The following is a 25,058-nucleotide window of genomic DNA, read 5'->3' as shown; positions in this document are numbered from 1 at the left end:
AAACCAAACTACCAAGCCAATTCTTACACTGGGAAGGAAACAAGCTTCCGGGGACCGGTTTCTGCCATTTCAGGCGTCGTCGGCCCGGCTTGCTCCATCAGGATTCAAGTAAGCCGGGCCGACGAGGCTGAAATGCCAGAAACCGGTCCCCGGTAGCTTGTATCCTTTCTGGTGAAGAATTGGCTTGGTAGTTTGGTCTGCCCTGTTCCCATGATGCACTGGGCCAGGGACAGACTAATTTGCATATAGCCAGGTTCTGAGCTGGGATGGGGCAGTGAGCTAAATAACGGTGATGGATCAAGCCCTGATCTTTGGACTGGGTAAGAGTGGTCTGCTTAATTCAGACACTCTGTTCATCACCACCCCCTTTTCTGAATCGTTTTTGGCCACTATAGGTGTGGCAGGGTGTACTCAGACATGAGTCCCTTGCTCACTGCTCCATCAGGATTCAAGCAAGCCGGGCCGACGAGGCTGAAATGCCAGAAACCGGTCCCCGGTAGCTTGTATCCTTTCTGGTGAAGAATTGGCTTGGTAGTTTGGTCTGCCCTGTTCCCATGATGCACTGGGCCAGGGACAGACTAATTTGCATATAGCCAGGTTCTGAGCTGGGATGGGGCAGTGAGCTAAATAACGGTGATGGATCAAGCCCTGATCTTTGGACTGGGTAAGAGTGGTCTGCTTAATTCAGACACTCTGTTCATCACCACCCCCTTTTCTGAATCGTTTTTGGCCACTATAGGTGTGGCAGGGTGTACTCAGACATGAGTCCCTTGCTCACTGCTCCATCAGGATTCAAGCAAGCCGGGCCGACGAGGCTGAAATGCCAGAAACCGGTCCCCGGTAGCTTGTATCCTTTCTGGTGAAGAATTGGCTTGGTAGTTTGGTCTGCCCTGTTCCCATGATGCACTGGGCCAGGGACAGACTAATTTGCATATAGCCAGGTTCTGAGCTGGGATGGGGCAGTGAGCTAAATAACGGTGATGGATCAAGCCCTGATCTTTGGACTGGGTAAGAGTGGTCTGCTTAATTCAGACACTCTGTTCATCACCACCCCCTTTTCTGAATCGTTTTTGGCCACTATAGGTGTGGCAGGGTATACTCAGACATGAGTCCCTTGCTCACTGCTCCATCAGGATTCAAGCAAGCCGGGCCGACGAGGCTGAAATGCCAGAAACCGGTCCCCGGTAGCTTGTATCCTTTCTGGTGAAGAATTGGCTTGGTAGTTTGGTCTGCCCTGTTCCCATGATGCACTGGGCCAGGGACAGACTAATTTGCATATAGCCAGGTTCTGAGCTAGGATGGGGCAGTGAGCTAAATAACGGTGATGGATCAAGCCCTGATCTTTGGACTGGGTAAGAGTGGTCTGCTTAATTCAGACACTCTGTTCATCACCACCCCCTTTTCTGAATCAGACTCACCACATATGCAGCATCTCTTGATTTCTGATGCTGCCATCCCGCACAGTATGCAGTGGGGCTTCCTCGCGGCTTCGGGCAAGCCACTAAATACAAAGAAATGTTGCCACGGAGATGAGGAAACCACTACCCGGTGAGTTGAAACCTTTATTCTGCAGGTTGCACAAGCCTTTTGACATTAACACTACCGGCACAAATGTCAAGCGAGACGCGTTTCGGGCATTTCCTGCCCTTGTTCACTGGCATCGGAAATCTCAACAGCAAGCGGACCATCTGCACACAATTAAATGTCCCGCCCCAGTGGGCATGTGTGCGAGTGCATCTTGGTCCTCGTAGTCCGCTTTGAAATAAACCCAGAGGGTGCCACTGTATTCCCCAAATATATACATCTTACCCATGTGGGCATGCTTGCAGTGTCCATTGCATCTAGTCTGTGCTAATATTCACCCACAGAACGGACTCACCGCACATGCAGCGTCTCTTGATTTTTGACTCTGTCATCCCGCACAGTATGCAGTGGGGCTTCCTCGCGGCTTCGTGCAAGCTACTAAATACAAAGAAAAGTTGCCACGGAGATGAGGAAGCCACTGCCCGGTGAGTTGAAACCTTTACTCTGCAGGTTGCACAAGCCTTTTGCCATTAACACTCCCGGCACAAATGTCAAGCCAGACGAGTTTCGGGCACTTCCTGCCCTTGTTCACTGGCATCGGAAATCTCAACAGCAAGCGGACCATCTGCACACAATTAAATGTCCCGCCCCAGTGGGTCTGTGCGCGAGTGCATCTTGGTCCTTGTAGTCCGCTTTGAAATAAACCCATGTGGGTGCCACTGTATTCCCCAAATATATACATCTTACCCATCGTATATATATATATATATATATATATATATATAATATATATATTCACTGAAAAAACCATAGGTTATAGACCATATATAGTTAGGAATTAGCATTTAAAAAACCTTATTTTACTCACACAAAACCATTGAAATTCCATATATAGTTAGTTGCACTAACTATATATCGCGCACCCGCAATCCACTGCTGATCATGTCACATATTACATCATTCATGACATGGTCAGTGACATCACTGATGACATCACTGATGACATCTCAAATGACATCACTGATGACATCACTGATGACTACATCCAGTGACTGTATAATTCTGTAAAGTTAAAATATGTCTTACATATTGAAGAATGAGTGGATGTATAAGTGTCTTGATGAAGGATTTAGTAGGGGCATGGCTGACTGTATGAGTGACTGATTAAATGTGTCTCACTGAGTGCATGGGTTAGTGACTAAACTGTCTTAATTTGTGCATCATTATGTCTGTTGTTCTGTAAACTGCTGCATGTGTTGATCATTAGCTATATGATTAACTGTATGGGTTATTGATTGGTTGCCCAAGCATTTGTATGGGAGACTGAGTGTGTGTCTGGGTGGCTGGGAGGTGTATGACTCTCTGCATAGATGTGTGAGCAGTTGATTGACTAGATGTATGGGTTCAAAAGTGCATGTGGAAACAGCTGTATGGGCGGTTGACTGTGTGCATGAGTGTATTGGTGAGTGAATGGATATCTCAGTGCTACATGTCAAAGTAAGTACATATGTAAAACACAGTACATGTGAGAGTTGACATATATAAATAACTGTGCATAAGAGCCAGTGAATGTGTGAGTGGCTGTATGGATCATTGTGAACTTGTATCCAGGATTGTATAAGTGAGTAAATATGTTTTAGTATATGTTTGAATAAGTAAGGTGTGTATAACTGTATAGTTGAGGAAATGGAGGTGTGATTGATTCTTTGCATGACTGACTAAGTGTCTGAGTAACTCCATGGATGAGTGACAGTCTATGAGTGTCTGTTTACACTGAGTGTATCTAAGGTTATATTAGAGTCTGAAGAGGTTCATCGTATTATCACATGAATGATGTCATCAGTGATGTGATCAGTAATGTCAAATGAGATGTCATCAGTGATGTCATTTGAGATGTCATCAGTGATGTCATCAGTGATGTCATTTGAGATGTCATCAGTGATGTCATCAGTGATGTCATTTGAGATGTCATCAGTGATGTCATCAGTGATGTCACTGACCATGTCATGAATGATGTAATATGTGACATGATCAGCAGTGAATTGCGGGTGCGCGATATATAGTTAGTGCAACTAACTATATATGGAATTTCAATGGTTTTGTGTGAGTAAAATAAGGTTTTTTAAATGCTAATTCCTAACTATATATGGTCTATAACCTATGGTTTTTTCAGTGAATTTTCAAGGTTTTGTAAATGCTAATTCCTAACTATATATGGTCTATAACCTATGGTTTTTTCAGTGAATTTCAATGGTTTTTTAATAGCAAATATCATAAGCTGTCGAATGTCAAGTACGTGGTAAGTGAAAACATTTTCGTGTTTATGCACACTGATCTGCTTTGAATGGTGCCCCCCCCCCTCATTTCTATTAGGAGTACTCTCTCTTTGCAGATAGTGAAAGGTAGTTAACGCAGGCCTTTGCCCCCGTTGTAATCCGTCGTGCCTGCTTCTCTCTCCATTTGATTGATTGTTATCCAAGTATTTACTGTTTTAGAATTAGTTCTCTTTGGTTCATTCTCTATTTACAAACAAACACAGAGTCGCAATACTCTGTTTAGTCTTTGCAGATAACAAAAAATCGTGTAAAAAAAAGAAAAGGAATCGAGCAAAATCAGTAGGCCACTAATGAGATCTCTTTTTGACCTCGCTAAAATAGAAACATTAGGAACAACCCCTCATGACAAATACAAAACTAGTGAGATGAACTGAACTCCACACAATGATGGCTGCAAAACAGCTCGGCTCCGCCACCCACCTCGCCCAAAATAACGATAAAGAGCGGCTGCCATGATTGGTTGCGGAATGGCCACGACGGAGCTACGAAATGGTGCTGCTCTCATGCTAACCCCAGCTTCAGTCTGAAACATCCAGAAACACTGTAGACTACCAATTCGATCAGTTCCGGTAGCGCCCCAATGTAACCCGGTAGAGAAGAACTAGCCCTCCCCTCTTTGACTGATGGTTCTTGTTGCCTGTCCCTTCTGTTGTCATTTAACAGAACTATTTAGCCTGCTGAAAGGGGTTGTGTTCCGACCGCTGGTTGGTGGAGACATTTTGACTATATTCTGTACCTGCGTTGTCGCGTAATGCGTCATATGACGCGCCGCGTTAGCGCATCCGGAAGTCATCCGGGGCGCGCAGCGCGTAACGTAAGCATAACAAGTCATGTGACTTGTTAATAAAACTTTTCATTGGTTCATTTTACTTTTCTTATTGTAATGATGAAAGGCTTGGTCATATGACCTAAAAATTACGCTTTTCATTACTTCCGAACATTATTTTTTCTTAAATATATGTTATAATGTTCCAGGCTAATGTACTTTCCCGGAAATTTTACAACTGTCCTGCAAGTAAAATATATTCTTTTTTCGAGAAAAAGAGCGTTTCTTCGTCCCATGACGGAGCCGTTGAGCAAAAGAGGGTCGACCTGCTGTCTTAGTCGCCGATACGCCTGAATATGAGATTCTTATCGATCACTTTATGTTGCAGGAATAGAAAACACAACAGCCCTTGACCATTTATCTTTACTGCGTTCCTTCGTATTATACCTTTTACCCTTCATGTAATTGGTCTGCTTTATTTCACTTGCCTTTTAATGATTCTAAAACAGTCACTATTATTAAAAACTTTACCAATGTATATACTATTACCATGTTTTCTTTTAAAAACCTTTATTGTGAAAATTTCATTATACAAATACGAGCCTATAACCACGTGGGCCTGCCACGGAGCAAACTGTAATCGTATATGATGAATAGACATTTACACTGTAGAGGAACGTAATGGGCGGGCCATTAGGTTGCAAGAACTAAGGTGTCTAACAGTTACGGAATCGGTGGACGTACATTTTATAATTAAAATACGACAGGGCCAGTTACAATAAAATTATCTAGATATACATTTGCGGGCAAGTACCATGGGTGACGTTAATTCGAACTTTCAACAGTACAGTAATCAATAACACATCAGAACTTAATATCAATAGGGATGTCGAAATATTCAATCAATTCTCGTCCCCGCCCGCCATGTGCTTCAAAACTGCATACGTATCTCGTGATTTCAAGGTTCTGCAACCAGTACACAACAAGGAGTTACGAGTCCCATTTATTCCGGCGCCATTTTGGGCGAGGACGGGCAGGTCCAGGATATAGTCAAAATGTCTCTACCAACCATCGACTATGATGATGTTCATATGCTGTATTTATTAGAGTAACACTCATCTGTCCACATGAAATTAATTTGCCACAATCTAAACATGTCATTTTAATCTTTCCAAAGTTCTTCTAAATATTTGGGACCGTTTCCCTTGCCTCTGAAGCTCTCAGTGCCACTTCTTTGATGAATGTACTAGCAGGTCAGGGGTTCTCCTCCAAATCTCTCTTTTATGCAGCACTATAATTAATTGGTGCCACCTCTCCATATGACGATGCATGGTATAGTTACCACAACTATATTTTTTTTCGGTTCCTCTGGAGAGTTCATCGTGGCAGATGAAGCGTGTAACGTACCGGGCATTTACCTTTTTTTGCATGTACAGGAAAGGAAAAAAAAATCGAGCGTCCGAGTTCTAAGGTGTCCCAGGGCCATTTTAGTGGACCAGGCCCAAATCCAAAGAACAGGCCGCCATTTTGAGAGTCCTCTTGCAGCCGCCTGTCGCTGTAGCATCAAGAGCAGCCGAAACTCAGCTGAATGGCAACTGAAACGGTAAAGGGGCGCCCCACTACAGCAGACGAGCCTCCACCTAGGAAGGCCCATTCACGCCGGCTCCCCCCCCCTTCGGGCACCCCACGCCGTTATTCGGAGCAGTATTGTAGGATGGCCACACCAGTGCGGCAACTTGCTAGACATCACCTCGGTGGTAACCGAATCTCAACGCCTTGTGGTGTCTTCTATTCAGAAAACATTGTTATGCTGCCTTCGACCTATTCGCCGCAAGTGCGCACACAACTCAACTGCATAGCTTGCTAGACACCACCTCGGTGCCATCCGGATCTTGGAATGTCAGCACCTTTTGGTGTCTTCTCTTCAGAAAATATTGTTGCGCTGCCTTTGGCCCCATTCGCACATCAGTCCGCTACTGACGCCATCTCACAGGCTAATGGGGCGCCCCACGCCGACTTTCAGCATTGTAGAATGACCACACCAGTACAGCAACTTGCTAGACATCACCTCGGTGCCATCCGGATCTCGGCGCCCCACTGCAGATGAAGTGCCTCTCAACTATGAAACCACCACGGTGACATCCGGATCTTGGCGCGTTGTGCTGCCTTCGGCCTATTCGCACATCGGTCCGCTACTGACGCCATCTCACAGGCTAATGGGGCGACCCACGCCGAGTTTCCGCATTGTAGGATGACCACACCAGTACAGCAACTTGCTAGACATCACCTCGGTGCCATCCGAATCTTGGCATCTCAACGCCTAGTGGTATCTTCCATACAAAAAATATTGTTACGCTGCCTTTGGCCCCATTCGCACATCAGTCCGCAACTTAGACATCACCTCGGTGCCATCCGGATCTTGGCATCTCAGCGCCTTGTGGTGTCAGTCAGAAAATATTGTTGCGCTGCCTTTGGCCCCATTCGCACATCAGTCCGCTACTGACACCATCTCACAGGCCAACAGGGCGCCCCACGCCGACTTTTACCATTGTACGATGGCCACACCAGTGCCACAACTTGCTAGACACCACCTCGGTGCCATCCGGATCTTGGCATCTCAGCGCCTTGTGGTGTCTTCAAATCAGAAAATATTGTTGCGCTGCCTTTGGCCCCATTCGCACATCGGTCCGCTACTGACGCCATCTCACAGGCCAACGGGGCGCCCCACGCCGACTTTCAACATTGTAGGATGGCCACAGAAGTGCGACAACTTACTAGACACCACCTCGGTGCCATCCGGATCTTGGCGCGTTGTGCTGCCTTCGGCCTATTCGCACATCGGTCCGCTACTGACGCAAACTCACAGGCCAACGGGGCGCCCCACGCCGACTTTCAGCATTGTAGGATGGCCACACCAGTGCACCTTACTAGACACCACCTCGGTGCCATCCGGATCTTGACGCGTAGTGAAGCTGCAGCAGCTGCAAATAAGCTTCAGACAGTGTTACAACCGCTGCTCAGAACTCTCAACTATGACACCACCTCGGTGCCATCCGGATCTTGGCATCTCAGCGCCTTGTGGTGTCAGTCAGAAACTATTGTTGCGCTGCCTTTGGCCCCATTCGCACATCGGTCCGCTACTGACGCAAACTCACAGGCCAACGGGGCGCCCCACGCCGACTTTCAGCATTGTAGGATGGCCACACCAGTGCGGCAACTTGCTACACACCACCTCGGTGCCATCCGGATCTTGGCATCTCAGCGCCTAGTGGTGTCTTCTCTTCCGAAAATATTGTTGCACTGCCTTCGGCCCCATTCACACATCGGTCCACTACTGACGCCATCTCACAGGCCAACGGGGCGCCCCACGCCGACTTTCAGCATTGTAGGATGGCCACACCAGTGCGGCTACTTACTAGACACCACCTCGGTGCCATCCGGATCTTGGCGCGTTGTGCTGCCTTCGGCCTATTCGCACATCGGTCCGCTACTGACGCAAACTCACAGGCCAACGGGGCGCCCCACGCCGACTTTCAGCATTGTTGGATGGCCACACCAGTGCGGCAACTTACTAGACACCACCTCGGTGCCATCCGGATCTTGGCGCGTTGTGCTGCCTTCGGCCTATTCGCACATCGGTCCGCTACTGACGCAAACTCACAGGCCAACGGGGCGCCCCACGCCGACTTTCAGCATTGTAGGATGGCCACACCAGTGCTGCAACTTGCTGGACACCACCTCGGTGCCATCCGGATCTTGGCGCGTTGTATTGCCTTCGGCCTATTCGCACATCGGTCCGCTACTGACGCCGCCTCACGTGCCAACGTATTTTCTCCGCATTTTATACCCTATGCCGCATAACAGGTCATGTGACTTGTTTATAAAACTTTTCATTGGTTCATTTTACTTTTGGTTTCCTAATGATGGAAGGCTTGATCATATGACCTAAAAACAACACTTTTCATTGGATGAAAACTTTTTTTTTTTCCCAAACGATGAAAGCCCCACCTTGTTTCTGGATGTTTCAGACTGAAGCTGGCGTCAGCATGAGAGCACCACCATCTCGTAGCTCCGTCGTGGTCATTCCGCGAGCAATCATGGCAGCCGCTCCCCACCAGAAGCCTGCAGGAGTCGGGGCCCCCAAAACTTTTGATGAATTCTCAAGGCGGAGGGGACGCTTTCGAGAATGGGGTCCAAGACCTAGCAGACAAGCGTCCGATTTCCAAGGTGTCCCAGGGCCATTTCAGTGGACCAGGCCCAAAAAGGAAAGAGCCTGCCGCCATTTTGAGAGTCCTGTGACAGCCGCCTATCGCTGCACCGCAAGAGTGGGCGCAACTCAGCTGAATTGCGGCTTTTGACACAGTGGACCAAAAACGGACGGAATGGCAACTGAAACGGTAAAGGGGCGCCCCACTACAACAGATGACACTCCACCTGGAGAGGCCCGTTCACGCCGCCTCCCCCGGGGCGCCCCACGCCGTTATTCGGAGCAGCATTGTAGGATACCAAAACCAGTGCGGCAACTTACTGGACATCACCTTGGTGCCATCGTTCTGCTGCCTTGGAACTATTCGCACAACAGTTTGCTACTGATGACCCACCCCCCGCGACGCCCCACGCCGTTATTTGCTGGGTGGCAACTTACTAGACATCACTTTCGTGTCATCTAGATTTCGGCGCGTTCTGCTGCCTTGGAACTATTCGCACAACAGTTTGCTACTGATGACCCACCCCCCGCGACACCCCACGCCGGAAATCTGGACGTTGTGCTGCGTTGGGACTATTCGCACAGCCGACCGCTACTTCGTTGTTTTTCCCTAAAAATGTTTATATGTTATTACTGTTTTTGTTTTCTTGTATATATTTATAAGTTATTAAAGTTTTATAATCTTACTACTTTGTCGGAGTGCTATATATTTTTAATGTGACACATAATTGTAAAAACTTTGATGTACAAAGAGTCATCCCTGGAATCTTCCGCTTCACGCTCGGTCCCCTCCCCAATCACAATACAGGATGGTTTTCAGATAATAGCAACGCTTCTGCTGTGACGGATCTCATCGAGTGTGGGCCTTGATCTACTATAACTCCTTTGAAGAGGGGTGATTCTTTACAGCTGTGGCCATAAACTACATCTGCAGGGCTAGCTGATAGCCTAGGACCGGCCTGGACAATCGGACACAGAGGAAAAGGAGTGTCAGAGGGTGCGGTAGTGAATAGGGCGAAAGGGAGGTGTCGGGCGGGCACAGGGTGTGATTCTCAGGGAAGAGCAGCGCAGATGGGGGGAGGTTTATTACCCATGCATAAGACAGAGAGCGGGGGTGACCACTGCCTGGGTGAGATGCTTGCGAGGGTGGGGAGCCATGCTAAGGATCGACAGCGTGCACAGAGTGGGTCTGGTCAAGGCATCTAAAATGGCTGCCGTGCACGACAAAAGTGTGGCATTTGAAAAAAGACAAGATGGCGCAGACAATGTTTTTCAACACTTCCTGATTTCCTTCGAATCGAACGTTAACAGACGTTGGGGCATATTACCAAAGTTAAGCGATATTTATCCCTAACGATGCATTGCAAAGATTTTTTTACCGTCAGAAATTATCGCAGATAAACCTTGCTATTATCAAGGTTTATCGCAAATACGATAAAAAACTACCGCAATGCATTAATATCGCTGAAAACTCAGCGATATTCATGCATTACCGAGCTAATGCTCTTAGCCATGTTATCCACCTCCCATTGGATAACATGGCTAAGAACTGCTCAGGGCAGCTGTTACTTTTTGGAGATATTCGCGCTTATCTCGAATATTTCCAAAAGTTGATAATAGGAGATAGCGATGTTAGCGACTGTTTCCAGTCGCTAACATCTTGGCATGCCCACTTTGCATGTCATTAGTGATAAATATCACTCACATGCAAAGTGGGGCCCAAGATGGTCGCTATCTCCTACTAGCCGTCGCTAACTGGTGTTAGCAACAGCTAGGTAATACAGATATAATTTTATCTCCGCGAAGCGGAGCGCTGTTACAGATATATATCTTGTTTTTGAACGTTAATTTCTCAAAATGCACTGAAGCACATATATTGAGACCTAGCAAAGGCACATCGGGCTACCAGTCCCTAATATTTTACCAAGTTTCGTGCAAATCCATTCAGCCGTTCGATTATTATTATTATTTTTTTTTTTTGCCCCGCGGGGCCCTTTTAAAACCTCCACATCAAACCTAGGGGGTCAGCGAGGATCTACTATGCCCCCTTATGGTCATTTGCCCCTTCGCTTTGGCCTCCTCTTGTCTCTCGATCCTACCGAGAGACAAGATGGCGGCCGCTACGGACTGTTTGGAATGTTTACAGACACCGGAGAGCCAATCAGCTTCGCTTCGCAAAGCTCCGTAACGCGAAAAGTACGCGAAGCGGTGCGCTGTTACAGATATATATCTTTTTTTGAACGTTAATTTCTCAAAATCCACTGAAGCACATATATTGAGACCTAGCAAAGGCACATCGGGCTACCAGTCCCTACAATTTTGCCAAGTTTCGTGCAAATCCATTCAGCCGTTCGATTATTATTATTATTTTTTTTTTTTGCCCCGCGGGGCTCTTTTAAATCCTCCACATCAAACCTAGGGGGTCAGCGATGATCTACTATTCCCCCTTATGGTCATTTGCCCCTTCGCTTTGGCCTCCTCTTGTCTCTCGATCCTACCGAGAGACAAGATGGCGGCCGCTACGGACTGTTTGGAATGTTGACAGACGCCGGAGAACCAATCAGCTTCGCTTCACAAAGCTCCATTGCGCGAAAAGTACGCGTCCTGGAGCGCTGCCCGGTCCGCTGTTACAGATATATATCTTTTTTTAAACGTTAATTTCTCAAAATCCACTGTAGCACATATATTGAGACCTACAAAAGGCACATCGGGCTACCAGTCCCTACAATTTTGCCAAGTTTCGTGCAAATCCATTCAGCCGTTCGGGCTAAAAGTGAGGCCAACCGCCCTATGGAAAACTCAATGTTAAAAACACGTTTTGGGACCCCCCTTTTTTCTCAGCCCCCCTTGACGAACCCCCCCCCAAATTTTCAAGGGCTGCTCAGAAACAAAATGTGCCATTTTCCTGAAAATTTCAGCCAATTCCGTCCACAAACGCCAAAGTTATTAGACATAGAATTTTCAAAAATCCCATAGAGAAAAAATCCTAACTATATATACCTACTGGCGACCGCCAGTAGGTAATATATAAAATGTGTTCGTGAAAAGATACAAACTGACGTTGAAAAAGGCATATTCCGAAACGCATCGGTCAGTGCTTTGAGGCTTGCACATTAATCCACTTTGCTACTATTTTCCCATGAGTGCACTCGTTCTTGGCTGGAAATGGATCTGTCTGCCTGAGTGGATTAATTTGTAGGGGCTCACCACCACTGAAGCTTCGCACCCGGAATGTGAGGTGCGGCAGGGGTGATTGTAACATTTTGGATTTTGTTTGCTGCCTGCCCATTTGCTGAGAATACAGCGTCCACCTGACGATTTCAGGTGCCTGACAATACTCGATGTGAGCGACTTGATTGGAGGGAGCCTCCTCGACGATTGGAGTGTATGGGAGAGTTCAAGTTGGAGAACTCAACACTACCGCTAGGAACCGCCAGTGAGTGCTTTTTGGTCATCGCCCAAGCGATATATTTATCAGAAATAGTCCAGAGGGGTAACTGTTATTTATGGTGCAAGCCACCCTTCCTTTGTCTACTGTAACAGAAAGCAAAGAAGGGGCTGCCGACATTTTTAAACAGGGAGCCGGATGTGGGAGAAGTGGCTCCAGAGGAATAGGCACTACCACAAATCCCCCTAGTAACCTCAAAATACTGTAGCAGACCTTAGAAAAGACCTATGAGAAAGAAATTAGAAAATGGTGAGAGGCCACCTCGCTGCAAAAATACTTGGAATGTTGAACGTATACCCAGGGGCCTATGCATTTATACGGTTCCATCTTATGAAAATCCGGATCTACAGCTACTGAAGGATTGGGCAGAGCACACCACGGAATCAGCAAAAGGCATGGTTAAGATTCTCATTAAGTATGCATTGAGCGACCGAGGAGAAAAAGAGACTGGAATAGATGATTGATAAGGACAAAGATACAAAACAGAGGGAGGAACTGAAAATGGCCATGAAGAAGCAGCCTATGTACTATGAAAGCATCATCAGACGCTGTAAGCAAACCAAACTTGAGCTGGGTTCAGAAGGACTACGAATCAGGCCAGATCCTGACGTTCGCTCGAAAATTCAATGCACTCAGGAGGTAATTGAACCAACAAAAAGGAGGTGGCATGACTACCAGTAGGGAGACCTCGGAATCAGCAGTAGAAACATAGGAAGGGGAACAAACAACATACCCCACCGAAGATACCGGGAGAACCTGTGAACCTATATATTTTTGGGAATAAAAACTTATCAGGGAATGTCGTCTAAGACCAGTCCCAAGCACCCACCCTCCAGAGCGCAAAAACGAAAAAGAAGAAGGGGCAAAAAAGGAAGGGGGGAGAATCTACTACTGCCAAAGTAACTCCCAGCAAGGGGAAGCAGGCAGATGGTAAAGTCTACAGAGGAGAAAACTATCATAAATCAATCTGACAGGATACTTAACCAGACAGGCCTCAAGTTTTTTTGAAACTGGGCCTGACAATCTGCCCTACCGCGGAATTTGTTTATGCTGAAACCCGAAATTACCTTTTCAAGTATGTATGAAAACTAAAATTACCAAAGATTCACTTGCTACATCCTAAAAAAACACATCAGCGAGGAGTGAGCATGTTAGGTGATATGGATCTCCTAATCAAGACGATCTAGACACTTAAATGGCACTACAAGCTCTGGAAGCTCCATCTGAAGCCAGAGAATTTGATAATGAGGACAACACGGATATATATTTTTGCATGAGCTGGCATTATTTAATCTAGTGGGAAGAGCGAACTGAAGAGGAAATATACAGTTATGCCACAGACTCCACATGACACCATTGATGTGTTCAATGAAGTACTTATTACAGATTTGAAAACCCTGAGAATTGTAAGGATCCAAAATAATATAATATTTCTTTGAAACACTGGAAAGCCATACAACCTCTAAAAAATGATGATCCTCTGGTGATAAAACCCTCTGACAAAGGGGGGTACACTGTACTGTTCAATAAGGATCAATATCTTAAGGAGTCTATGAGGCAATTGAGTGACGAGCAGTGCTATTTGCCCATTCAAAGAATGGAGGATGTTAATTGTGTGAGAACCTTTTATAATCACCTGAAGGTTTTTGAGAGATGTAGGCATGCTTGATCAAGATGAATACAACTTCCTATATTGTGAATATCCAGTTCATCCCACTTTTTATCACTTACCCAAAGTGCACAAGGATTTGTTGAAACCTCTGGGTAGACCTACAGTGGCAAGGGGATATGCCACCAGTAATCTGTACGAGTCAGCAAAAAGGGTAGATAATGTGAAAACTGAACTTTTAGTATCCAAGACGACTACTGGTCCTAAGAACTGGAATGAAGGTGGACCAGTGAGGATGATCACTCACTACAGTGAGAGATCACACCAAATGGTTCGGATTTTCAAGAAAAACTGGCACATTCTCCAAACTATAACATACTAGGAAGCATTATTACTGCACAACCTCAGATTACTTACAGAAGTAGTTTGTTTATTATTGATCACTTAGTAACAGTCACTATCGATTCATCACTACTAAAAAGACAGTGTTGCTGGCTTCTTTACCTGCATGAAATACAAAGCCTGCAAATATAGCAGCAAAGTGAGTAAATATAGAGTTACAGAGCAGGGCCGTAAGAAAATTAGGCAAATCAACAGGCTACTGAACTGCAATTCCGAGTTCACGGTGTCCTGCTTAGAGTGTCCCTGTCCTAAAAGCTATATAGGGAGTGCCATCAGTCTCGCTAAGAAAAGAATTTTAGAACACATTCAGGCCATCACCAAGAAAGATCATAGTTATCCACTGGCCCGCCACTTTGAAATTGCTCACAACAGCAACCGTGATCTTCTCAAATTCCTTTGCATTGGCCAGGTCTAGAAAGATGAAATAGGGGGAGACAGGGTCAGGAAATTACACATACTAGAATCTATGTACATTATAGACTTACAAACATAGGTCCAGAAAGGTCTGAATAATGAGGAAGAACTTTGGGTACATTTTGAATAAAGCTGAATATATCCTAAGAGAGCTGGTAGCCATATTGCATGCCACTCCCACAGGGATTATTGAGCCTTTCGTAGTCATACTATCAGGCTTTGACTTCTCAGTCCTTTCTATAATGGATCCTATTTCGGGTTGTATTTATCATGTGTGGAGATTATTAATTTCTTTCCATTTTATTTATTGGACTGAATTTTGCACACATAGGCTGTGTTTTTTTGTGCTCCATCTAAAAGCGATTTGCCTTGTGGCTCCAAGTCTATTTCTAGACTGTGTAATTTTAAAGTTTATAATGATTGGCTGCCATAAATCTATGAATTTATATTGTGTATATATGTTCAGTTACCTATTGCACTATCTATTGCACATCCAGGGCATGGTAGTTGGACGAAGAGGGACATTCCAGAACTTTCTTATTTGAATTCATTTATGAAATTGTGGGATAGATATATATACATTATGTGCACAATGAGTTTTCATGATATTTATTATGTATCCATGTTTTTGATTGCCCCTCCCCCCTACTGCCCTGGTTGCCATTAATACTTGTAATGTGTTTATGATATGCACTAAAACAACATGTTTACGTTTCTTGAATGTTATAAGATGGCCGCAGTTATACTTTACGAATGCAAACCACCTTTGGGTCATCTTTAATTTGGATGAATTTACATCATGCACTTTTTTGATTTTAAAATGGCTTTGTGAAAAGATGCAAACTGACATTGAAAAAGGTGTCGCGCCAAAACCCGTTTGTCAGTGCTTTGAGGCTAGCACGTCAAAGCACTTTGCTACTATTTTCCTGTGAGTGCACTCTTTCCTGCTGGATATGGATTTGTCTGCCTGTGTGGATCTATATATTACCTACTGGCGATAGCCAGTAGGTATATATAGTTAGGATTGTTTTCCATAGGGAAATCGCAACATTCTATTGGGAATAACGTTGGCGCCGGTTGAGGAATCTTCCTGAAATTTTCCTTAACTTTGCCTCGCGGCGCTCCGGTCCTTCCCTGAAAGTTTGGGGGGGGAGTCGTCAAGCTGGGGCCGAGATAAAAGGTGGGTCCCAAAACGTGTTTTCCCCATGTTAATTTCCATAGGGCGGTTGGACTCACTTTTAGTGATGTCATCAGTGATGTCATTTGAGATGTCATCAGTGATGTCACTGACCATGTCATGAATGATCTAATATGTGACATCATCAGCAGTGGATTGCGGGTGCGCGAAATATAGTTAGTACAACTAACTATATAGGAGCAATTTCATTGGTTTTGTATGAGTAAAATGTCCAGCTAACTATAACACCACTAAAACTTATAGTTTTTTGAGTGAATTTCAATGGTTTTTTAAAAACTAATTCCTAACTTTATAACTCCTGAAACCTATGGTTTTTTCAGTGAATATATATATATATATATATATATATATATATATATATATATATATATATATATATATATTACCTACTGGCGGTCAACAGTAGGTAGTTATAGTTAGGACCTAGTTTCCATAGGAAATCCACAACATTTTATTTGGAATACCTTTGGCGCCAATTGAGGATTCTGTGTGAAATTCTCCAAGAAGATGGCCTGCTCAGTTCCGCTCCTTCCCTGAAAGTTTGGGGGTGATTGGTGAAGCGGGGGTCAAGAAAAAAGGGGGTCCCAAAATGTGTTTTCCCCATGCAAATTTCCATAGGGACCTTTAAGTGAGGCTACAGCCCGAACTGCTGAACGAAATTACACCAACATTTGGCAAAAAGGTAGAGTTTGTTTCACAGATTACGCTTTTTGTTAAATGGTGTAAATCCGTTCAGTAGTTCCTTAGAAAATCAAAAGTAAAATCATAGATATATTTGCAAAGTTGTACCGTACGCGTACCGTCCGAGGACAGTACGCGTACCATTACAAGCACGAGCAGCATGCTAATTGGCTGTAAACTGTCTGTCAACATTCCAATCCCGGAAGTGTTGGCAGCCATCTTGTGCCTCGGTAGAACCGTTTGCAGAGGGGGAAGTAATTCCCCTTGAATACTGGGGGTCCCTGGGGGCCAACTAGCCCACCAGGTACCTCCAATAAGCACCACATAGCTGTGTTGCAGAGTGTTGTAAAAATGGGCGTGGCCTCATTACACCTCTCTGCAACCCATCCCCCTGGCACATACTGGAGGTTTCTGGTGGGCTAGTTGGCCCCCAGGCAGCCACGGCTCGTGGAGGGAGTTTCGGTGGGGCGGAGAGGCTGGGCGGGGGAGGGGCAGGGTGGGGGGTGCTAAAAACCGGAGTATGGATAATAGATGGTAAGTAAACAATTTAATAAATAAAACGAATTTCGTAGCGCACCCTGCATCACATCTTGCGATTCAGGGCACGCTACGAAATTCATTTTATTAATTAAATTGTTTACTTACCTTCAATTATCCATACTCCGTTTTTTAGCACCCCCCCACCCTGCCCCTCCCCCACCCCGCCTCTCTGCCCCACCGAAACACCCTCCACGGGCCGCGGCTGCCCGCAGGGACCCCCAGTATGCAAGGGGAATTAGTTCCTCCTCTGCAAACGTGTCAGAGGGCTGCGTTGCAGAGAGATGTAAAAAGGGGTGTGGCCTCATTACACCTCTTTGCAACGCAGCCCCCTGGTGCATACTGGAGGTTTCTGGTGGGCTAGGTGGCCCCCAGGGACCCCCAGTATGCAAGGGGAATTAGTTCCCCCTCTGCAAACGCGCCAGGGGGCTGTGTTGCAGAGAGGTGTAATGAGGTCACGCCCCTTTTTACACCTCTCTGCAACGCAGCCTCCTGGCGCATACTGGAGATTCCTGGTGGGCTAGTTGGCCCCCAGGGACTCCAGTATGCAAGGGGAATTAGTTCCCCCTCTGCAAACACGCCAGGGGCTGCGTTGCAGAGAGGTGTAAAAAGGGGCGTGGCCTCAATACACCTCTCTGCAACACAGCCCCCTGGTGCATATTGGAGGTTCCTGGTGGGCTAGTTGTTGGCCCCCAGGGACCCCCAGTATGCAAGGGGAATTAGTTCCCCCTCTTCAAACGCGCCAGGGGGCTGCATTGCAGAGAGGTGTAATGAGGCCAAGCCCTTTTTTACACCTCTCTGCAACTCAGCCCCCTGGCGCATACTGGAGGTTCCTGGTGGGCTAGTTGGCCCCCAGGGACCCCTAGTATGCAAGGGGACTTAATACCCCAACTTAGAACGTGCTACGGGGCACATTTGCACAGTGGTGAAGGTAGTGTGGAGTTTTGGAACTTTAAAAAATTTCTCTGAAATCAGCCGAACTATGAATTCTGATTTACCTACCTGTTATCAGGAGAGACCTCAGTCCTGCATCTTTCAGCCCACTACTGATCCTGAAAAGTAATTCTAAGCATACTTATAGTAACTTGAATTTCCTTCCATAGGCTAACATTGACTGGTTTCACTTGGAAATTCTTCCGTGTGTGGAATTTTGGAACATTAAAAAATTCCTCTAAAATCTGCTGAACTACGAATTCTGATTTACTCACCTGTTATCAGGAGATACTTCAGTGCTGCATCTTTTAGCTCACTACTGATCCTGAAAAGTAATTTTAACCGTACTTACCAGTAACTTGAATTTCCTTCCATAGGATATCATTGCCGGCTTTATAAAATATATAAATCAAAAATATATAATATTAAAAAGTAAAAAATATTACAATTTCAATATATATTTTTTTTAATTCAATTTATATTAAAAATATGTAATGTCATTTAAAAAATAAAATATCTAAAATTAAATACTTTAAAACAATGTAGTAAATCAGTATAAAAAAAATATAACAATTAATACATTTAAAAATATCATTTACAAAAACTTTGAAATTCACTGAAAAAAACCATAGGTTTCAGCCACGTTATAGTTAGGAATTAGCATTTAAAAAACCTTGGAAACTCACTGAAAAAAACATAGGTTACAGCCACGTTAAAGTTAGGAATTAGCATTTAAAAAACCTTAGAAATTCACTGAAAAAAACATAGGTTTCACACATGTTATAGTTAGCTGGACATTTCACTCAAACAAAACCATTGAAATTCCCCCGTTATAGTTAGTCCAGCTAACTATAACTTGCGCGCCCACAATGCACTGCTGATGACATCACATATTACATCACTCATGACATGGTCAGTGACATCACTCAAGACATCACTGATGACAGCAGTGATGTGTGCTGGTGTGTAATGTCGATATAGCTGTATAAGTATTTTTGATAGTGTTCTATTGTTCATTGACAGCATGTATGAGTGAATCTACAGGTAAGTGATTAGATGTGTGTATACATCTTTGAATCACTGAGTGGGTTTTTAGATACTTGTATTGCTGTGTCAATGGATTCAAATATGATACTCTGTATTGTCATGTGGATGATGTCATCAGTGATGTCATTTGAGATGTCATAAGTGATGTCACTGACCATGTCATGAATGATGTAATATGTGACATCATCAGCAGTGGATTGCGGGTGCGCGAAATATAGTTAGTACAACTAACTATATAGGAGCAATTTCAATGGTTTTTTAAATGCTAATTCCTAACTATATAAGGCCTGAAACCTATGGTTTTTTCAGTGAATTCCAAAGGTTTTTTATATGCTAATTCCTAACTATATAAGGCCAGAAACCTATGATTTTTTCAGTGAATATATATATATATATATATATCTTGCCGACCTAAAGATAAGTGTGGACCCTTCTATTTCACGGGACTTCTTTATGGAGATAAATCCAGTTGCGTCAGTCTAGAGTCTTTGATTGTAATATCTATTTTTTTAATTGAATGAAAATGAATTTTGTGCTAGATTCCCATTGGAGGTCATATGCAAGAGAAAGCTTGATATTGTGCTCCACCCATAGCTTTTCACCATCCTCGAACTCAAGGTACATTTCTTAAAGTTGCAAAAGACAAAACCTAGACCAGTGCTCCTGTGTACCTAGATGGGTCTCTAATTCCTTTAAGCACCGTCTTACTATCTGAGTAGTATGCCCTGCCTAATTCTACTTACTGTGAAGTGTTTCGTTCTTAATTTTTTTACATTTTCCTTATTGGAATATAAGTAGAGTATCTCGATGCCTGCTCAGGTAAACCGAAAATTACATCTGTTGAATATCAATACTGTCTAAAACTGAGAACAGTGTGGCTATACATCATTTTACCTCGAAGTTTAATAGGTGACAATTTGTATTAAACACGTGGTTATGTTTTGCTTTGCATGCCCACTCTCACATGAATTCCTTGGCATTTCCTTTTATTCAGGTAAAGGCACGACTTCAAAAGATGGGCGCATTCCAGCCCATGAATATTTTTCTGCGCCAAGAGATCGACCGCATGCAGCGCGTGATAGTGAGAGTCCGAAGCACCCTCACCGACCTTAAGCTGGCCATAGACGGTAAGAGGGCTGCAGCGGGAAATATGCATTGAAGTTACAGAGACACCATCATTTTAATATCCTGACAGTACAAAATGAAAATATGGCGGTTCTTTAGTGCAGACGTTAAGGCCAGGCATAAGAACATATTTGCCCCATGCAAATCACATGGAGCTTTATTCCATACTGCTAACTTGGTATTCACAGCGTAATACATGAGATATGAGTGACTATGTTCCAGATGTCAAGCTTGTAACTCAGTGGTTTGCAACTGCTGGAGATCTTCCAGGCTGTTCAAAGTACAGCACCTGCCCAGGGCAGGGCCTAATGGATTGTTATGTGATCACTGTACTGGGAGGACTATCTCTGTGTGAGTCTGAGAAGCACCAGAAGTGAAGGCGTGAATTGCATGTATTTATTGTTAATTAATAAAATGTATTAAAAGATATAAATATTAAATAAAGAAATCACATCCCAAGTAAGTAGCATTAAAGAGAACCCCAATCAATTGTTCATATCAACCTTAAGGCTGTCAATAACCAATATAATATAAAATCAATCGATTCATCCATCTTATCCTTATTGCAATCTCATTAGCAGCCCTAAACAGTTGATCACATCAACCCTAGGTCTGCCAGTGTTATGAGAATCATTACAATATTTAATGCTGTCTTGCATGAACTTCGGGTGATTCAGGATGGGGTAGCAAGGGTCGTCTTGGCAGTTCAAGATTCACCAATGCCACACCTTTATGAAAGAAGCTGCACTGACTTCCTGTGAAACAACGGATAGAATTAAAAGCGTACTGTTTGGTTTTTAGGGGCACAAATGAGATAGCACCTACATCTGAGGCAGATAAGCTACGCAAATATGCCACTTCACACAATATAAAATCTATTGGCTGTTCCTAAACATCAGAAGAGCAGGCCTGGAGGCAGAAGTTTGTCGGTGATAGCTCCCACCCTCCGGAACTCTCCCCCTATAACAATTCATCAAGCCACAGACATTCTTGCCTTCTGAAAATGTTTGAAGAGATGGCTGTTCACGCATACAAGATATAGCTGAAGAGCCTAGAAGCCCCCAGACAAAGTATTACTATAGCACCAACAGACATATGGTGGGCATGTGCTTTATAAGTGTCAAGTTACTTAACATATAAATAATTGCCTCTTCAATACAGTCATACTAAAAGCAGTGCTAATCAATTGTGCATACCGTCCATTTCAACATTGGACCATGATGTATACTAAACCAGGGGCCCTATTACACATAGGACACACTTTACCTGTGTCCGCCTTGGCACACCTTAAAACAGGTGTGCTGGGCGCAAACAGGGAAAGTGCGCCCTATCATACTGAATGTAATGCCACCAGGGCAGCGTGAACTCGCACTACCCCCCAGGGTAGCGCATTCAAGTGAAATACGGAGCAGCTTTGAAGCAGCCGTTTTGTGTTTCACAGTGCAGGAGGCAACCTGCCTGTAGTTTTAAGAGGGGAGAGAGACCCCCTTGCAGGCAGGTGCAGTGAGTGACTGCCTGCACCTGCTTGTCTGGGGGGTCCATAGGACCCCCTCGAGAGGACTGCCATCAGGGTGTGCACTGTCAGTGCTCAACCTTTTTGTGGTGCATTATCACTACACCTCCTGACCGTTTCTTTGTCTTCTCGCCTATATTACGGGGCAGAGGCAAAGAGATTCCCTCATTTGCATGGGGTTATGCCCCATGCAGGTGGGGGAATGCTCTCTTGAGAAAGCACTGCGCCAGCGCTTTCAGTATTTCCAAATGGGCTGCTTAAGCATCTGTGGCTCCTACTGTAATACCAAAGTGCCCCGGGGCACACACAGCGGATGCACATGCCCATTGCGGCCCCGGGACACATTCTATAATATGGGCCCAGGGCTCACCCACCCTTCAAGGAAAACACCATGACGTAAAGCAATGTGATTCCCGTGACTTTAAAGGAGCGGAATTGCAATGCCTGGTGGCTCAGCTAATGGTGGTTTCTAAGCCGTGAGTTGGGCACTTATATTGGGTGCTGGGCAAACCTTGAATGACTCACAATTCATCCTTTCTCATTCATACTTATCTTCTAAATGTCTTACATGCACTGATGCCCTTCCTGGGGTCACAAATGATGCTTGGATGCGTGTACGTATCAGGAGATTCAAACGTGTTTACAAAAATCATTTATATAAAAAGGACATATAGTAGTTTTCATCATTGTTATTAATAATTGCAAGAATTTTATATCCACAATTGACCATCTTTAACCATCACCAGTGAGTACAATGAAATAGGCCAAGTGTTCTGTTCCTTGTTGGTGTACATTACATGACTGTTCACATACATACATTAGCTACAAAAAAAAGTACATCAAGCCAGTGTGCCTAAAAACAAATGATAAACGGATTAGCTAAAAGGAAGTCATATATTGAGTAGTTGGATGATTACAATGTCATGAGGTTTAAATGATTTGATGCTTTGAAAATCTGTAGTGAAAAGTATCAAATTGATTTCTGATCTAAACTGAACCTAATGATAATAGCAAGAAAGTTTGTCAATACTTCTACATCAGGTTATCTGCACTGACAAAGGGAATTCAGGAGTGTTCTTCTGTAGAAGTACAAATGTTCCTAGAAGAGAATCACAGTCAGTGATGTGACAGTTACTGTGGGTCACAGACACAATTTTTAAGGAATGACTCTTTGGAAGATTTATGGAAACAGGTATTTAAATTTCCTTTGTTCGGATCAAGAGAAGTTAAGGGGACTATATCACATGGGACTTCTAATAAGGCGAATGGGATATCTGTCACATTGTGACGGAATAACCCATCCATCAAACTCCAAATCAGGCTCTAAATTAATTATCATTGACATATGTTCTGACTTTTCAAGCATTGAATCTGGGCCATTTGTAACTTAATTTTACTAATTCATTTATACTTATACAAAAACGTCTGTGAAGAGTCTCATTTATTAAAGTTCGCAACAGTTTTTTTGTCCAGGATATTTCCCCATGATGTGTATGTAATCCACATCCAAAAGCGTGTCTTTCTTACACATAGGAAGGATTGGTCTATGACAGTAAGAAAAAATAGATCATTACAGAATATAACTGGATCTACGGCTCAACAAGTTGCAACTTTAGAGTCTAATTTGCATGAGTAACACTGACTATGGAATACACATTTGTTCGCTGTAGCCTATGGACCTCTGTGGGTCAGTATCCATTGTGCAAGGCGTGTTTGACTACTAGCTAGTTGACAGCTTACTTTCAGTTTTTCTGGGGCCATTGAGGGCCTCAATATTCAGGCTTTAGATTTAGAACCTAAGTCTGCTTGAAAGATTGAGATACAACAGGGTTGGAACATTCAGTGCATGAAAATTCCCCTTGCCTTTTCTCTCCTGGTGGCCTGTTTGCTTTAGTGCTGGCCCATTGGTCCTGTTCAAGAATTAGCCAAATTGTCAGAGCTTTGGCACCCTTCTATACACTTGTACTGACTCATCCTCCTGTGTAGAATCATTTTATTCTTAAATTCTGATCAGCCTCTGCTGGGCACTATCTCCAAGACTTTGTTTCATGTTTCATGTCACTCTTCACTGTTCCTCTTCTAGTGAGCATGTGGAGAACAGTAGTCTCCTACATTTTCTGTAGTAAGAGCTACTTAAAGTTCAACAAAAATCATCCTGAGTTACTAAAATGATTAGTGTTGGAGTGACCACATCAAACAAGATTAGATTAGTGACCATCATTTGCAAGATTACTAGCAGTGATCACCTCGGTGCATCAGGCAGGGTGGCCAGAAGTAATGTCAAAAACTTCTATGACAGTTTTGAATGCCTCTTCATGGGTAATACATGACGGTCAAGCTACAATGCCGCTAGTAACAATATAATTATATAAGTAATAGGTCTCTGCTAAACCACATGATTTTTCTCACTCAAATATGAGCTTTAAATATATTTTGGGGATTCAGAAATCTTTCTGCAAACATCAAGTCATGAGTTTTGAAAACACACTCAATGTTGTTTGGAATACACAGTCGCAAATATTGCATACATATATTATTTCAACCAAGCAAAATCTTCCAAGATTGTTGGCTGGGCTGCACAGAAGAGAACTACTTACAGATCCTGAAATACTCGTTGGAGAAGCCAGGTCTAGAATATAGTATATATGATCAAGACTGTGATGGTTGAAACGCGTAGGAGGAGGAGAGAGATGGACTGAATAAACGCATGAAATCCTAAGGAAAGTGCTGCAAATTTTTCAATTGATGATTAATATATATGTAAACACAGATATATACATTCACACACACACATATATATATATATATATATATATATATATATATATATATATATATATCTTCCTTCCCCCTGCTATCCTCTACCTTTTTCTCTTCCTCTCTATTCCATCCATGTCCTACCTCTCTCCTCCTTCCCACTCGTTTCACCCTCCTCATGAAGCAACCTCGATCACTCCTCCCTTCCACCTGTTCCTCCCGCCTCCCCTTACCTCCATTTGTTCCAACGTTTCCCACACCTCACCCTCCTCTTCTCTCACTTGCCTCCTTCTCCATCTCCTCTACCACTGTCTCCTCCCCCTCTACCTCTGTCTCCTCCCCCCTCTGACCGGCTTCCTCCTTTGCTCTTTTTTTCTACCCCTCATCATCCCAACCTTTTCTCTCGCACGCACTATCACTTCTAGAGTCCTTCATTCATCCCATTTGTTCTCTTCTCCTACTTTCTGAAAATCCCATTTCCACCCACTTTCCTCCTCTCCCCCAGTTCTGATGGCTCCCACTTTTTACGTTTCGCCTGCACAGTCCTTGCAGCATATTTAT

At 44.1% G+C, this 25,058-nt stretch overlaps 1 protein-coding gene across 1 annotated transcript in view; it reads left to right on the top strand.

The window, feature by feature from the left end:
* LOC144828114 (dynein axonemal heavy chain 5-like) overlaps positions 1-25,058 on the top strand; it is a 1,079,012-nt gene that overhangs the window by 897,977 nt on the left and 155,977 nt on the right. Inside the window, exon 73 of the mRNA XM_078686235.1 lies at positions 20,097-20,229. Coding sequence (XP_078542361.1) covers positions 20,097-20,229 — 133 coding nt within the window. The remainder of the gene's footprint in view (positions 1-20,096; positions 20,230-25,058) is intronic.

This window comes from Lissotriton helveticus, chromosome 4_1, assembly GCF_964261635.1.
Source record: "Lissotriton helveticus chromosome 4_1, aLisHel1.1, whole genome shotgun sequence".
In the NCBI taxonomy this organism is placed as follows: Eukaryota; Metazoa; Chordata; class Amphibia; order Caudata; family Salamandridae; genus Lissotriton; species Lissotriton helveticus.
Note: the sequence above shows the minus strand (reverse complement) of the source record. Positions and strands in the feature narration are given on the sequence as shown.